The sequence below is a fragment of the Centroberyx gerrardi genome, chromosome 10 (genome assembly GCF_048128805.1).
Source record: "Centroberyx gerrardi isolate f3 chromosome 10, fCenGer3.hap1.cur.20231027, whole genome shotgun sequence".
In the NCBI taxonomy this organism is placed as follows: Eukaryota; Metazoa; Chordata; class Actinopteri; order Beryciformes; family Berycidae; genus Centroberyx; species Centroberyx gerrardi.
Window position 1 is genome coordinate 5,221,307 of NC_136006.1, and position 17,055 is coordinate 5,238,361.

Sequence of the window (17,055 nt, forward strand, 5' to 3'; positions counted from 1 at the left end):
AAATCTGATTTTATTGTCTATTACAGACCCCTGCAAGCTTTGCCAGAGGCCTGTTGATGTTGTTGCAATTCCTAATGGTCGCTGATAAGAGGTTGATAAAAGTCATAGATTACTTAATGACACCAGGGTTCCCACACTCATGGGACATTTAATTCAATGACTTTCAAGGTATTGTTTGGTAAAATGCAAGGATTCAAAATTGGCATGTTTTGGGGTGAGACATGGCATTAGTCGAAATTAGACATCACAGAGGCCTCATTTCTTTTACTCTTGTCAAGTCAAGAAATGAAGTGAAGTGTTTTATTGAAAAGATTGAAGCACTTTCAAGGCCGTATGAAAAAACGGACAAAATATTCTGTGTCTCAAACCATCTGTCCAGCGGAAACACCGAGGTGGACTCAGTAAAAATTTTAGCATCACATACTGGATGTTGCATTTGGAAGATCTTCATCCACTTCAGCTTCACGTCTTCAGGAGCCGTTAACGGGGCGCTGAAACAAGACAATCAGCAGTACATTGTGAAAGAATAATGACACACAATCACAAAACAACAATTATTGGATATCGCAAACACAAACTAAATGGATACCCAGAAAATATTACCTGGAGTTCATCAGCCAGTATTTGAAATATAGAAATATAGAAGATCTGGTCTGTTTTGACTTTGTCAACCAAAGACATCAGTTACCCAGCCTCTTTTAAAAATGTAATCATTTTGTAATAATGGGTATCAGGATAAAGAAAGTTCTTCAATTACACTTTTAACCTTTGAAATGGTTTGAGACTCACCCTAAACATGCCCTTAAAGGTTGTGACAGAGACAGACTGATCCCCTTTAACTGTGGCCTCTCAGTTTCTGGTGCCGGTGCAAAACAGCGAAGGCTGAGGATTGCATTTGCTTTGGCGAGTGCAGCCTTCGTTTCCACAGCATGAGGTCGAAGTCCACCTAGGGAGTCCCCCATTGGTGTCCCCATTGGTGTTCCCCCGAAAGAAAAACCTTGTCCAAAGGGGACCCCAGAGAGCTCCTTTTTTTTTCGTGGGGAACTGCCGACCAGCACCCTGGGGCCGGAAGTCATCTTAATAACAGATCTTGAGCCAAAACTGAAGCCCTGTTCTGCACGAGGTTGTGGTGCTCCAAAAAAACGTTTTTGGGTGATTATTGTTGGACAAGTCAAAACACTCTGAGATGACATACCAAATAAACCCCCGGAAAAAGAGCCGGGGTATGCTGATCCCGTTGGTTGGACTTTTAGTGCTGGTTGGGATGCACTTAAACCAAAGTTTGGCACTCCCTGATATGAGAGACTGGGTTTGCTCCCTCCAAAAGGTGAGCTCTTGACTTCAGCTGTGTGAAATCCGGTCAGAGAGGCCGCATCAGAGATGTCACTTCTGAGAGAGTAGTCAATCACTTCCTCATCTTCCTCATCAGCTGCAGACTGTGCAGAGATGCAGTGCTTACAGTCCCAATCCTCCCAGTCTGTGCCCAGAGCATCACCAGATTGACCGAAACCTGTTACCAATTCTGTGGTTTCACGAGTTTGTGGTTTCACACTGAGCAGTATTGGTGACAACTCTGATGAGGGAGCAGGTGGGGTCATGTCTTCTGTACGCTCCATTGAGCGTCTGGCTCGAGACTTAATTTGTCTCCTGAGAGCACCTTCAAATGGCATGTCACAACTGAGATCTTCATAGGCAACCACAGGAGGAGGAGGAGGAGGAGGAAGAGAGCTGGACTGGGGAACACTGAAAAAAGGGGGAGGCGGAGGGCATGGAGAGGAAACGAGAGGGCTGGTTGGATGTTTGGCTGAAGAGGAAACACCGCAAGGAATACCAGGCTGCACTTTGGGCAGCATCTGACTGTCAGCCAGGCCTAGCAAATCTGCAGATTGACACTCCATCTGTGCATGCATCTGTACTCCGGACGCGGTGCGCGGTCTCCATTCAGCCTCATCTTTGCAAACAACTGCTGACAGCAACCTGGATTTCTTGGCTTTTTTCATCGGCAGAGATGCTTCTGAACGAACAGGACCAGAAGCAAAAGAGGCACACTACAAATGGAGAGGGAGAGAGAGAGAGAGAGAGAGAGAGAGAGAGAGACAGAATTGAAAACATACAAGGAGTCAGAACCTTGGCAGACATGAAGACATACAAGATAAACCCCCAAACATTCATGTGTAATCTGTGAATTGTGAGAAAGGACTAACAGTGGGTATGTAAGGCGGAGAGGCTGCGGAGCAGGATTTCACAAAGCTGTCGGGTAAGACATCACCTCCCGCCCGTAAACGAGGCAGACGAAGCACTTGCTCCTGATATTCATCCTGAAAAACAGGTCGAGAGGTTTGATAGGGTAAAGAAGTGGCTAGGAAAGTTAGTAAACCTGTGGGAGTGATGTTTTTCCTACAGCAGAAAGAAAAAGGAGGCAGAAAAAATGGCAAAAAACTACACAACTAAACGGTAAAACTCCTCTTCCTCCCACCCGTTTACACTACACATGGTATGAAGTTACCTCTTCTATCGCCATTCTGCTATGTTCTTCACTTGAGCTTGAGTCCTCAGAACTGGAACCGTAAGTGACCTCCATTTCATCCATGTTACAAGCTCCATAATAAGCACGTTCAGAATAATCAAAAAGCTCTTCTTCTTCTTCTCCTTCTTCGTCTTCTTCTTCTACTTCTTCCTCTCTTTTATCCAGAGGAGAAATCCAGCTGATGTAGGGGAGGAAGTCCACATCTTCTTCTGCGATTAACTTGGGAATGTCTGTGAAACCCTCCTCTTTCTGTTCTGAGTCCTACAACATGGGAGAGGAGTTTGGTGTAAAGTTGGAGCAACAAAAGATGATATATGACAAAACAAAAAAATTTAGCCTATCTGACAAAATGACTGCTGCCAATTAAGCAAAACTCATTACGGTATTTTAAGAGCTGTGTTGCTATTTACATCTCTTTTCTAAAGCTTGTTGTCAAATTCTGGTCCGGAACGAGGCTCCTCCCACTCCCTCCCGTAGCTTTACAATCTTTACAATCTACTAGCTTGTCTCCTCCTTCGCTGTTTTAAAGCGGCGGTCTCACCCTCCCATTCCTGAAAATGTTTGCATAATGGTGGAATCGATGATGCGAGCGAGTAAAACTTGTTGAACTAGTAAGCTTGCTACCTGCCTCTTCACTGGTCATTGTGGGACATGTAACTTCAGCAGGAGAAAGATCTGTTAAAGCGAGACCGTTAACCGGCGAGACTTCTCTGTAGGCACGGTTAGCTTAGCTATTAGCCTTTATGCACGGTGTTTTGAAATGTTTGTCCTTGGCTAGCCTCCGTAGCGCAGTGGGCCAGTGGCTTTGCTGTGAGTTTATTTACAAATTTGCTGCAGTTTCTGTCGCCCTCTAGTGGTCAGAAAATTTTACTTATTGCAGCTTTAAAGTCGAGATGAAATGAAAAATGCCTTTTTAACCCTTTTAGATCACATCCCCGGTCATATTGTGCACCTATTTAACAATATATGCCAAAAAAAAAATAAAAAAATCAATTTCTTTGTATTCTTATATCAAAATTCAATCATGTTTTCTTCCTGTAAAACAAAATATGCTGTGTGCTTACGTAAGCATGCCTCAACCAATTTCAACCAATAATATGACATCCACCCATCAATCAATCTTCAACTTTTGGCGCACAGAGCTAAGATTCATTAGTTAACTAGCTAGCAACAGCATAACAGCACGGTACTTCGGTGTGTCTTCGGGTGTTATGACACGCCCACTTTTCAACGTTCAAATCAAATTGCTCCCAACGTTACGTCCTGCCTGTCTTTCCTGTTTCACTCGGAAATACGTCACAATACAGAAGTTAGATACACTCGAAATGCCGTTTCATCTCGACTTTAAGATTATGACAAATGTGGCGGTGGTCGCCTAGAGGCTCGAGAAATGGGCTTGTTAGACAAATCCAGGTGGGTAAAGTGAAAACGCTCTCCACTCCACTTAAATAACCCTTGAGCAAGGCACGTACGCCCTAACAGCAGAAGACGCTGGTTGTGCCACGCAGCAATGTAATAATGTGAAGGAGGACATGCTGAAAACTGCATGTGTGCATCACACACACCCGCTCCTCGATGGCCACAAAGCTGGTGAACTGGGACAGGAGGGAGAACTCTTTGCTCAGCTCGATGATGGAGGACTTCAGCTCCGCCTTCTTCCCCTGGAAAAGCAAAGAACACGTTAACATATCAAGCTCTGACCAGAAATATAAACTGTGGAGGGACACTTTCAGGTTAGACACACACACACACACACACACACACACACCTCATGTTCAGCTTCGTTGGTGTCCAGGCTTCCGTCTTCGTAATCCCTGATGACGGCCCTCGCTGTGAGCTTGTGAAGGAACTGAACACACATGTACATACACATCATCATCATCATCATCATCATCATCATCATCATCATCATCGTCCTGAAGATAATGACAGTCACCATCATCATGCAGCATAACTAACTAACAGGTAACTGGTTATGAGGTGTGTATTTTGTGCAAGACAATATGTCAGGCAAGGTTTCACTTCGAGACAGATTGATAGAGAGATTGATTCTTTGTGTGTGTGTGAGAGGGTGTGTGTGTGTGAGTGTGTGTGTGTGTGTGTGGGGGGAGTGGTCTTACTGTGCCCCTGGTCTTCTGCAGCTCGCTGGTCGACACCATGGTCTTGATCTCCTGACCGCTCAGGTCGCCAAGCAGAGTGGCCTGAATATATGTGAAGCAACACAGACAGTGAGCTGAGATTCACAATTATGGTCTTTACACACACACACACACACACACACACACACACACACACACGGACATCAAATGATTTGTGACACAACAAAATAGGTAATTAGGTAATAATTTGAAGGACAGTTTGTGATGATGCACAAAAAGTAGATTTTCGGTGGGTTGGTCTTTTATATTTTTCTAAAGAGGTTTTATGACTTTTACAAAGATTTTAAATAATCTTGAAATGTTCATGTAAATAAATGCCTGATTTGCTATTCTCTATCGCTTTCTCAAAAATGGGCAACAAATACACTACCAGTCAAAAGTTTGGACACCCCACATTTTTCTTTATTTTTACTATTTTCCACATATTAGAATAATAGTAAAGACATCAAAACTGTGAAATAACACAAATGGAGTTATACAGTGACCAAAAAAGTGTTAAACAAATCAATACATCATTCTATTTAAAAAAAACAAAGCATACCCTATATATTATATACATGCTATGCATCTAAAATGTAGTAAATCAGACTGAAGCAGCAGTTCTTCCCTACCTGGGTGCAGTGCGGCACGAAGCCGTACACCAGGGTGTGGCAGTCGTTGAACAGGGCGTGCAGCTGGGTGGGGGCCTGGACAGGAGGGGGCGCCGTCGGGTTGAACTGCTGCCACTTCACCGACACCGAGCTGCAGCCCGGGGACGCCATGCGCTTCACCTGGGACGCCACCTGCAGGCGAACAGGTGGACAGAGGGAGCAATACATGGATATATCATGGATAAATAAATACATACGTAGAGACAGACACAGAAATAAGTATACACACATTAACACACACCCAGGATTACAGAGACCTCACTGAAACGACTCAATGTATTTTATTTGATAAAAGTACACAGTACACTAAAGCTTTCAAATGTAGAGGACCGAGAGTAAATACTGACATTTGTCACAAGTTAGAGAAAGCGTAAAGCATTTCTAGACCATTTTTATGTCATTTCGGCTCTGTTAGGTGCAGTGGAGAAGGACAAAGGAAAGGATTTAATCCAAAACTCCTTATATACACATTTTTGATTTTTTTTTTTTAAACCAATAATTCATTATCCAATACCTATAAAAAATAATGTGCTTTACTTTCATGCCAGCAATCATTTTGTCAGACTGAGTGTAAGTTTCTTCTAAATGCTGTAGGTCTGCACGATTATGACAAAAATGATAAACCTGATTATTTATTAAATTATTAAATATTGTGATCACAATTACTAATCATGATTATTTGTCTTGGTTTCAGGAAGTTACTTTATTGTACTTTTGCACCTTGACATATATTTTCACTTTTTTCAGTGCAGTATTCCTCAAAGTAGCAGCAACTACAAAGTTTTGTTTTCACTCTGCCTTACTCGTATCGTGGTCCGAATTTACAAATTTAAAATATTAAATAATTACTATTTTATTACTTTGAGGCACAGCTACAACCTGAAGGCAAACTGCCCAGAATCTGTACTACATTGTTTTCACATTCAGAACTGAGAGAAGGACTTTCCTGTCTAACATCGGGCTGATTCTTTTCTCATCGTTGTTTTCCAAGAAGGTTTCTCTGCCTGCTTCTCTATGTTAACTCTTGTTAACATTGTGCATTCAAAGGTTGTGACTGGTCAAGCATAATGGAAGCGCTTGTTATACCGCACCAAGACTTTCAGTGGAATATTCGGGTCGTGAGCCAGATTTAAACTGCAGCCTTGAATGACAGGACACATCGGTATTGTGACTAAGCAAGACGCCACAACAGACTACAGGAAGTCAGTCTCACCTTCTCTGCCCAGTTGTGTTTGGTTTTAGGGTCGAAGAATTCGTAGGCTCCGCCCCCTGCCTGGGCCAGGGCTCTCAGCATGTGCCGATTAGCTGTCGGGCTGAGATGACAAACACACACACACACACATTTAAAAACATCTACGTGAGCGACTTCTCTTCTGGTTCATTCTCTTTTTCTGAGCTACACTGATTGGCTTGGACCGCTTCATACTACAAGAGTCTGCCCAGAGAAAAATCCTGTCAAGGTCCAACCGGTCTGGAGTTGTCAAGAGGCCTCCAGTCTTGAACCTGTTCACACTACAGGATAATCTGACTGACCCCACCCACACCCCCCCCCCCCAGCCCTGACTCACTCCGACGGTCGGGATTGTTCAGTCGGACTTAGAATTAGCATTAAAATCATGTATTGTGACCAAGCCTTTAGCTAAAGTCACAGGGACTGGAATCGGATTTATTTTGACTCTCCTTGTCGCCAAAATCAAATCAAAATCTCTAACCTTGCGGGATGACAGGTCACTGAAACTCTGTCCAATAAATGAGCTACGTGAGAGTCATGTGACTTTTATTTACAAGTTGATTCGCTTGTAATTGGTCAATGTGAACCTAAACGAACCAAATACAAAAAAAAAAAAACTAAAGAAAACAAACTGTAGGTGTGATCGCACCCTAAGTCTCTTTGGATAAAATCATCCACCAAGTGTATGTTAAGTGAGGTTATGGGATAGGAAGAAAGAAAAATCAGAAGTCAAAACCCTCGACCGGTTCGGACCTGAGGCCGCAGGCGAAGAGGCGGCTGTGCGGAGCGTTGTCTCGGAGCAGCCGCAGGGTGAGCTCGGCGTTCTGGACGTGGCCGTCCGACAGCAGCAGCAGGTTCCTGAGGCCGCGGGACGGAGGCAGCAGGCTGAGAGCTCGCAGGGGCCGCCACAGCTCGGTGCTGCCGCCTGCTGGAGGGGAGGACTGACGGGACAGAGAGGGGCGGAGCCATCAGAGCAACACGTGTGCAGGCACAGGGCAGATGAAGCCGAGGAACCAGAGGTGAATTGGACAAAAAACATTCCTTTCATCTCAACAGAATTACATTTTATAGATTGAATATGGAGGCAAAAAGCCAACACACCCCTAACATCCTAAGCCAACACTTTCAGTACTATATCTTTTATTTATTTTGTTATTAACATATTCAAATTAGCAAATTTTTCATAAAATGTGCACATTTGCATATCAGAACATTTTGTTCTCAATGGATAAATCCAGAGTATGTTTTCCTGTTTCATTCGGATTAATATCTAGGGGAGGGATTTGTAAAAAAAAAAATGTTTTTGGTGAATTACTTCACTAAAAATTTTCAATGTATAAAATACAAATGACAAAAGATTTCAAAAACGCCTCTGTAGATAAACATTCATGTCAGTACAGATGAAAAATTGCTGTCAACTTTATTACATATTTAAGCAGAGTTCAAGTATAATGCAGGTTTAGTGTATTGTAGTTAATCATAGTATATTATTATGGTATAGTTTGAGTATAGTTTAGTTAATATATCGTTTCACAGTAGTTAAAGCTTCACAGTAGTTTAAGTTGAACTACATTTGACAGTGTATAGTTTAATTTTAAAGGGTTGGGGTTTAAAGTAGCCTAGTATAGTTTAAATACAACATTAATTATGTTTAGCAATAGGTTTAACAAAAAGGAAAAATACAGTTATTTGCAGCCTTCTAATTTTTATTTCCAAAAGATATATAGTTACTTACAGCAGCACTAGTCTTCACTTGTTAGCACTATGGACTAGCAAGTTGTAATTTAGAATAATGGATTTAAGATAACTAGATATTTGTGATAAAATATATATTTCATAGTATAATATACAGTATATCTGTCAAAACTCACTCTGATGAAGTCTCTGGCTGGCTGGAGGGCGTCTGCAAGAGGCTGGGCTGCAAGGAAAGCCTCTGTCTGGTCTGGGAGACAAAAATACATTAAAAAAAAAACATCAGGGAAATGTTCATGAGGATAAACACACTGGGTTTTCTGTCAAACATAAACAGACATGGCAGATTTTCCCATTTTTTTCACTGACTGACTATAAATGAACCTATTTCTCCCTGATGAAGACCTACTGTAGGGTCAAAACATTGTGAAATAGTTGAATAAATACATCAAAGCAGTGTGTGTTCTCCTTTTTAATGAGTCCCTGTAAGCTATAACACTCCAGCACCTGCTAAAAAAAATGTCACCTTTAACAACAAGAAGAGTTGGCTTTTTAAGAGAAAATATTCATCGGTCGGTCTCTTCATGGAAAACATATTATTATAATTATTATATATTATACTCAAAACACATGAGAAGAGCAGACATATTACTGAATAATTCATTTTAACCAATACCACAAAAAAATAATAACTTTATTTATTTGCCTTGATATTCATGGATTTTGTTGTTTCTGTGCCATTTGCTGTTATTTAGTTTCTGTCGTCAAATTCATGCCTTTCTCCATCTTTCATCTTCATTTTTCTTTGTCTCTTTGAGGGTGAGACGGTTTTTCTTCGCCTCACCTTGCACAGCTTGTACTTCCTCGCTCTTTAAAAAAAGCGAGCACAAATCAAACCGACCTGTGCCGAAGAATATGACGTTGAGTCTGAGGCCGCGGTGGAGGATTTTGAGCAGCTGCAGGGCGATTCTCCTGGCGCTCAGCAGAGACTCTCCTCTCATGGACTCAGACGTGTCCAACAGGACGACCACCTCGCCGCAGGAGGACGGGGTGGAGGGGACGTCGAAGTCTGGATAGAAAACCAACATGCAGGCCTGGAGAGAGAGAGAGAGAGAGAGAGAGAGAGAGATGTGTGAGAGAGAGAGAGAGAGAGAGAGAGAGATGGTGAGAGAGAGAGAGAGAGAGATGGTGAGAGAGAGAGAGAGAGAGAGAGAGATGGTGAGAGAGAGAGAGAGAGATAGATAGATGGTGAGAGAGAGAGAGAGATGGTGAGAGAGAGAGAGATAGATGGTGTGAGAGAGAGAGAGAGAGAGATAGATAGATGTGTGAGAGAGAGAGAGATAGATAGATGGTGAGAGAGAGAGAGAGATAGATGGTGAGAGAGAGAGAGAGAGAGAGAGAGAGAGATGGTGTGAGAGAGAGAGAGAGAGAGATAGATAGATGGTGAGAGAGAGAGAGAGATAGATGGTGAGAGAGAGAGAGAGAGAGAGAGAGAGAGAGAGATAGATGGTGTGAGAGAGAGAGAGAGATAGATAGATGGTGAGAGAGAGAGAGAGATGGTGAGAGAGAGAGAGATAGATGGTGTGAGAGAGAGAGAGAGAGAGATAGATAGATGTGAGAGAGAGAGAGAGATAGATAGATGGTGAGAGAGAGAGAGAGAGAGAGAGATAGATAGATGGTGAGAGAAAGATGGTGAGAGAGAGAGAGAGAGAAAGATGGTGAGAGAGAGAGAGAGAGAGAGAGAGAGACAGAGAGAGAGAGAGAGAGAGAGAGAGAGAGAGAGAGAGAGAGAGAGAGAGAGAGAGAGAGAGAGAGAGAGAGAGAGAGAGACCTGGCTGTCCTTGTCCGGGTGTCTCTCTACCCACATCCTGGGCAGGTGGATCTCAGACAGAGTGATTGACAGCTGGAAACCATCCGGTCCCATCAGCTCCCCTGGCAGCACGCTCACCACCGCCTTACAGTCCGTCCTCTGTGGGATAACACACACACACACACACACACACACACACACACACACACACACACAGTTAACAGAGACTAAAAACATCCAGCCATTCAAGATTATTACATTGGATGAAACTTTGATGGTCCTTGTGGAGAAATCGGGTCGTTGCAGCAACAGAAACAGCAAAGAAAAACAGGATAGAAGAACAAATGGCCGATATTATAATATATATAACATAAACAATATTATAGAACCAACAATTTCAATAGTAGAATACATTGAGTGGGAGTATATGAATGAAAAAATGCATGAAAAATATATTAATTTATATATGCAAGGTGTGCAAACGACAGCAGTGCAGCGGGGTTCCTACAAAGTTTCATTCAAAATTACAGACTTTTTCCAGACCTTAATTTCTTTCATTTGATTTGAAGATTTTGTCATCTTGATAGTCGTCGAGCCCCTACCAACTCTGCTGTATCACTGTATAGTTGGAGATTATTCTTTACAGTGCCAAATACCAGAATATGTGAGCTGACAGGGGTTTAAAACCATAGCAATTGTGTAGTTGTATGAATATTGGGGCGGTACAACAATATTTCCCCATATTTTTCCAAACGTTTTTGTGCAATTTCCATCATATCAAGACCTGGAAATTACCAAATTGTTTAACCATACATGTCTAGACCTGTGTAGGAACCCACTGAGACAAAGAAAATTAATGGAAAATTTGGAAAAAACATGTATAAAATGAAGATGTATGAAAAATATGAGGATGAATGCAGTATGCTCGGATTTCTTACCTTCACCTTGACTTTGTGAGTGACGCAGTGCAGGTTGGTAATCTCATAAGGCATCTCAATGGACATGTCCAGTGTGAACTCTCTGAGGGCCGACAGATAAACACTGAACACGACATCTAACTACACACAGTACAGTGCATATTATATATACAATACAGGGAGGGTCAAGTTGTTAAAGCACGCCCCACTTTACATCAATCCTCCGTTACGACTGCTGGAGTTTCCAAACAGTTACTTGGTTGGCGGAGAAGCAAAAGTGCAGTAAAATCCTTTCAGCTTAGGACAACAGTAAAAGTCTACCGTAAAACTTCAATTAGACGCCGGTCCCTTTTACTGGCCGGGTGTGGCTACACGTTTTGACAAATAAAGGCCGGTCTCAATTAGAAGCCGGTTGCCAGTTTATTTTTTTTACTTGCATTCAAACGTCAGTCACAATCAAAAAATGGGCTTCCTTCCAACTCTCTCTCTCTCTCTCTCTCTCTCTCTCTCTCTCTCTCTCTCTCTCTCTCTCTCTCTCTCTCTCTCTCTCTCTCTCTCTCTCTCTCTCTCTCTCTCTCTCTCTCTCTCTCTCTCTCTCTCTCTCTCTCTCTCTCTCTCTCTCTCTCTCTCTGCCTAATTTTTATACAAGTAATATTCATACTGGTTTACCAGTAAATAAACAATTTGATAGTATTTCCCATCTTTGCTGAGCAAGAGTTTTAGGAATTAAAGGCCTGTCCCATATAGACGCCTGTCCCAAATATAGGCCGGTTGAGTTCAGTGTTTGAAGCAAATAAAAGCCCGGGCTATTAATTGAAGTTTTACGGTATATGTACAGTATGGGCTGTTGAAGCAGGTTACAAAGCATACCATGTACCAGTAAAGTCAGTGGTTCAAATATGATTCATGACCAGTGTTGGGGGTAACGTAATCACATTACTTTTTTCTTATAACAGAGTAAAGTAAGACATTACTATTCCAATTTCAGTAATCACATTACAGTTACTGATCTGAGAGATCGGTTGTTACTTGCGTTACATTCTTAAAGGTCCCATATTCTCCACTTCCCAGTATTTTATTTTCTGTTTTATTTTCCTAACCCTTGAGGTCCATTCAAAGCTGTGTGTGGTGTCATGTACCAAAAACACTCTCAATCCATTTAGTTAATTTTCCAGCATCTCTCTGAGCCTTACCAAGAACAGGCTGTTTCTGTCGCCGTGTCTTTAAGGCTCATTAATATTAACGACCCCTCTGTTCCGATTGGCTAACCGTTTCAAGAGTGAAACGTGAGACGCCGCGGCCCGGCGGCTACAGGTAGGGAAAACTCTCCGGTAATAAACAATAACAACCGCTCAACCACTTTGAAAAAAACACTTTGTTAGTCTATTATTTCTTACAGAAATGATAATGAGCGAACCTTTGTGACGCCACAAAGTTACGGAAGTCCAAACGGCTCGTTTAGAGGCTCGCTTTTCTAATATGGATTGTGTGGATTTAGTTGGCGACCGTGCGTTTTGATACTTTCACCATGTTTAGATAGACCATCCAACTCCTTTATCATCACAGAGGCGAGGGGAGTCCTGCTTTACACCATATGGGACCTTTAACCTCTTTATTGGCGTAATATCAATGAAAGATTCCCCTTGTCTTATTCTGCCTTCAAGTCACTTTGGAAATATCAGAATTATAGTAGAGCGCACATGAACGAGCCAACAAAGTGTAAATACTCGCTGCAGTCCCAGATGTCGGAGCTTCTCGCCAGCACGTGAACGCACCAGAAGACCTACAGACTTCACAAATCAATGCCCAAATTCAACTAAATTACCATGCAAAGAAACTGACCAAACTAAATGTTCAAATGCCGTCAACAGCCATTAGGATGTTCACTGATGGATTACCTATCTCAAACTCAAGTTTCAAGTTTCTGCAAGTTGATTTTCGTACCGTAAGGAAATGAATGGAAACGAATGGCTGCCTGGAAGGTAGGAAAAACACACTCAAACATCTAAAAATGTACCGTATGCTTTGGAAAGTAATGCAAAGTAATGTAAAGTATGTGTGCAGTGTAGTAAATGGGCTAAAACATGCAAAAAAAACCCAATATGGTTCTTTTAAAAGAAAGATTTTGTGTCTGTCATAATTTAGATATTTCTGCTGGTAATGTGGACTTAGGTTGACAATATTTATAATAATTTTAGGGTGCAACACAAAATTAATGCAACGAGTAGGGAAACTAATTGCTCTGCTCATGACCTTTGTTACATGTTATCCTATCTTTCCCATATTTCCTGTTTTTCTCCACTGCACACTATTCATAGTCATAATACACAACATTTTCATATAAATAAATGTCCGTTTTGCTTTTCTCCAAGTGATCCAACCTATATCTTTTGCTTTTATATTCTTTTGTTTTTATTTTAATGTTTTATTCTTTACATGATTCATTTTACTTTGTCTAAGCACTTTGTAACAATTGTTAAGAAAAGTGCTATATAAATAAAGTTACTATTATTATTATTATTATTATTATTATATCCAGTTAAAAAAAACACAAAATATTGCTCACCCTGTACTTGCTGCCAGGTCAGTCACACACACTTTCTCCACAGTAACCTGTTGAGTGACGGTAAAGACAAAAAAACACACAGCTGATGACATTATCAGAATTGTATTTTTTTTTTTTTTTTTTTTGAGCACCTCACATATAGGGAGAGAAAGTTCAACTTTTACTCAACAAAAATCACATGTACACTACCAGTCAAAAGTTTGGACACACCGCATTCTTCTTTATTTTTACTATTTTCCACATTTTAGAATAATAGTAAAGACGTCAAATCAAAACTATCTTATATTTTAGATTCTTTAAAGTTTGCCTTGATGGAAAGGCAAAGGCTTTGGAAAGAAATTCATACATAGGCATCAACTTCACTATTTATATTTGTCTAAGAAACTCATTTCAAGCATTTAAGCAGAAGCCTTTAGATCAAAATGGCTTTAAGAGAATGAGAAACACAGAACATTCAGTCAGGTGTGTCCAGACTGCTGACTGGTGTACATTTTCCTGTTGTTGTGTTTAACCTTGTTGGGAACCCTCTGCCCTTCTCCAGACCCTTCACAGTAATAACTTGATGGACCCCGGAAGCCGCGTGGACTCGTGTTGTTTTGGGTCTCTCCTCACCTGTGTGGTCTGGTTGAGCGCTGCGCTCTGTTGCCACGGCGCCACGCTGCCGGGCAGCGAGAAGAGAACGCCGCCGTCCCGCACGATCAGCTCCGACACAAAGGTAACTTTTATCAGGACCGTCGCGCCGGGCGGCAGATTCCCCACACTGATGGTAAACACATCCTGGAGGGCGCACAAAGATGACATCACCACTATCACAAAGCACACGGAGACTCAGCGTCGACTATTATGGAGCGTTTCAAAAGATCACAAACATGAGACTCCTTCCCTTTTGAAAACTGACCACTTAGAGGAAGTGGGAGATAGAAGTGCACTGACTCATCAACCACAGACAATAATATATATAATAATATATAATATATAATATAATAATATAATATAATAATATGTGGAAAAAGTGATGCAAGGCACTCCAAAATAGGTTAAAAAGCCTTTATTCTGTTTGGCTACATATTCTAAAAAGTTAAAAACGGTGCCTGATGCGTTCCTTTCTTCCCTTCCTTCCCCTGATGAAGGCCTGATGGAGGCCTGATGAAGGCCTGATGAAGGCCTGATGAAGGCCTGATGGGGCCGAAACACATCAGACAGGTTTTAACTTTTCACAATGAATAGCCAAGAATAGCTACGAAGCTTTGCAGCCTCCTGTCTGTTTTTAATACTTGGCTTCATAACAGATCTTAACTCAATGGAGAAATGATTATTTTCTGTGTATTTTCATGTGTTTGGAGTGCAGAGCTTATACATACAGGGGCGTCCTGGTCCATCAGGTAGGCTCCATGGCCCTTCTCTATGGCCTGCTTGTACTCCTTACGAGCTTTTTCTTTCTCCTTCACCTGGGATCCAAACAGACAGCACAGTCACACCGGGCTCTAATGGTATTTGCTAATAATACATATTTTATTTACTCGTTTATTTAATAGGGACAAATGCATAAAACATTGTTTCATGTATAAAATACAAAATAGATGCCATGCATACGGGTTTTTAGCCACGGCTAATTTGCAACCCCTAACCCTGGCTGGGCTTTTGGAGTTAAAACAGGAAGTACAGGCGCATTAAGCTTAAGAATAATACAGAAACATTAGAATACAGTACAGATAAGGACTGAGACTAAAATAAGGACAGAGACTAATAGCGTTCGTTTCATCCTGCGTGCCGCACCAGATGGGTGGGGTTTGCCACAAAGGACACTGGAATGAGTACCAGAAAACGTATCCAATCATAGGAGAGAATAAAAGCATGAAAAGTAAATTTACTGCACTTGTGTGATTGACAGCTTAGTTGTCCTGGTAGAGTGAAATCTGGTACTCCAAGCAGTTTGAAACAAACACGATCAGCAACAGCAGATAAATACTGCAGTTGATTTGATTCACACTGTGAGCAACACGATCAACAACATCATCACCACAATGTCACTGATGTGCGGACGCTCAACAAGCTTGTCTGAGAAAAATTGTCCATGGCTGAACTTCTCGCAGTCATCGGCCGTCAACAGCCAATCACATTTCCAGGCTTCCTATTTTCCCTACCACTGTGATTCGGTTTCATGAACAATATTTTTGCCTGCCAAGTGCAAAATGGACGAGAAGTTGATTCCAGCCATTCAAAGTTTCCCAGTTCTCCACAACTTTTATTCAAAATGAGTAAACTTCTCAAAAATTATGCCTGGAGAACATTTGCATCTATTGTTGGGATTGATGCTAAGAGCTGAAGTCATTTTATTGATACCTTATTCTGTTTATTTTCAATTAATGCTACCTAATTAGCTGGCTAGCAATGTTAACTCATCAAAACAAAGTAATGTTATGAAATGAAATACCAAAGCAATGAAAAAAACAGCTGAAAAATGCAGCTTATTTTTTTTCTGATCTTTTCCACTGACTGACTTTTTGACATTTTACAATATATTTTCAGTAGTTTGCCTCACTCCAAGGGACAAACAAACAAGCAAACAAACAAACAGATTGAGATACCTGGTTTTGCTGGACAATAATAACTGGCTGTAGGTAACACAGGCATTCAGGGAAAAATCAAATCAGACCAGACATCGATGAGAAGAAAAGCTGAGCTGCGTTACCTGTCCCACCACATGTTTCCCATTGATGAACGCTTCAAACCCACAGACCGCTGCAGAATCATCCAATGGGAAGACGTACTTAGCCTCAATGGGTGCAGAGCTCTGATTGGTGTATTTCTGGAAGATGACGACCTGGTAGTCGACAGGGGAGGACAGCTTTAACACAGAGCGGTTTTTCAGGAGAGATAAACCGACAGTCATACTAACAACATCTCAAGTCCAAGTCAAGTCCAAGTCATTAATGTCAAGTCTCAAGTCTAAATGTAGAACAGCAAGTCAAGTCAGGACAAATCAAGAGTCCAGTATCAATTTAATATCTTAAAGAAAACTAAATATCTAGGACTTTTCAATGCAATATGGTTTTAATAGGATAAAAACTTGGTAAGAGCATCATGAGTTTGATTTCTATAATCAGTTTCAACTTCAATAAATTCAATCATTCCGTACAAATTCAGAAAACAGAATTTAAATTCAGTCGTCTGCTGGAACAAATCTCATCACTTTCAATCTGAGTCATTTACACAAACACAAGATCTCAAGTCAAGACTTTAGAAACCTTTTCAAGTCATCAGAGTACAAGTCAGAGTCAAGTCCCAAGTCACCAGAACCCAAGTCAAGTCAAGTCTCAAGTCTTCTCTTCATGCATCAAGTCGAGTCTAAAGCTATTAAAACTGGAATCCCCACCTCTGCATAATATGTTAGTGAGGCAAAACAGAAAAATGTCTCTTTTCTGATTGTGGATCGAGTTTCATCTCTAACCACTGAACTGTACCATGAACCTAACCCACGAAAAAAAATATCAAAGACAAAA

General features: G+C 41.3%; 1 protein-coding gene across 1 annotated transcript in view; it reads right to left on the minus strand.

Moving 5' to 3' along the window:
- parp4 (poly (ADP-ribose) polymerase family, member 4) overlaps positions 1-17,055 on the minus strand; it is a 35,159-nt gene that overhangs the window by 5,292 nt on the left and 12,812 nt on the right. Inside the window, exons 16-33 of the mRNA XM_078286097.1 lie at positions 16,245-16,376; positions 14,914-15,000; positions 14,165-14,329; positions 13,553-13,599; positions 11,008-11,089; positions 10,091-10,228; positions 9,161-9,353; positions 8,439-8,509; positions 7,321-7,508; positions 6,550-6,649; positions 5,298-5,468; positions 4,648-4,728; positions 4,296-4,376; positions 4,093-4,188; positions 2,507-2,788; positions 2,205-2,318; positions 790-2,048; positions 425-491 (exon numbers count right to left, since the gene is read on the minus strand). Of these exons, the coding sequence (XP_078142223.1) occupies positions 425-491; positions 790-2,048; positions 2,205-2,318; positions 2,507-2,788; positions 4,093-4,188; positions 4,296-4,376; positions 4,648-4,728; positions 5,298-5,468; positions 6,550-6,649; positions 7,321-7,508; positions 8,439-8,509; positions 9,161-9,353; positions 10,091-10,228; positions 11,008-11,089; positions 13,553-13,599; positions 14,165-14,329; positions 14,914-15,000; positions 16,245-16,376 (3,354 nt within the window). The remainder of the gene's footprint in view (positions 1-424; positions 492-789; positions 2,049-2,204; positions 2,319-2,506; positions 2,789-4,092; positions 4,189-4,295; positions 4,377-4,647; positions 4,729-5,297; positions 5,469-6,549; positions 6,650-7,320; positions 7,509-8,438; positions 8,510-9,160; positions 9,354-10,090; positions 10,229-11,007; positions 11,090-13,552; positions 13,600-14,164; positions 14,330-14,913; positions 15,001-16,244; positions 16,377-17,055) is intronic.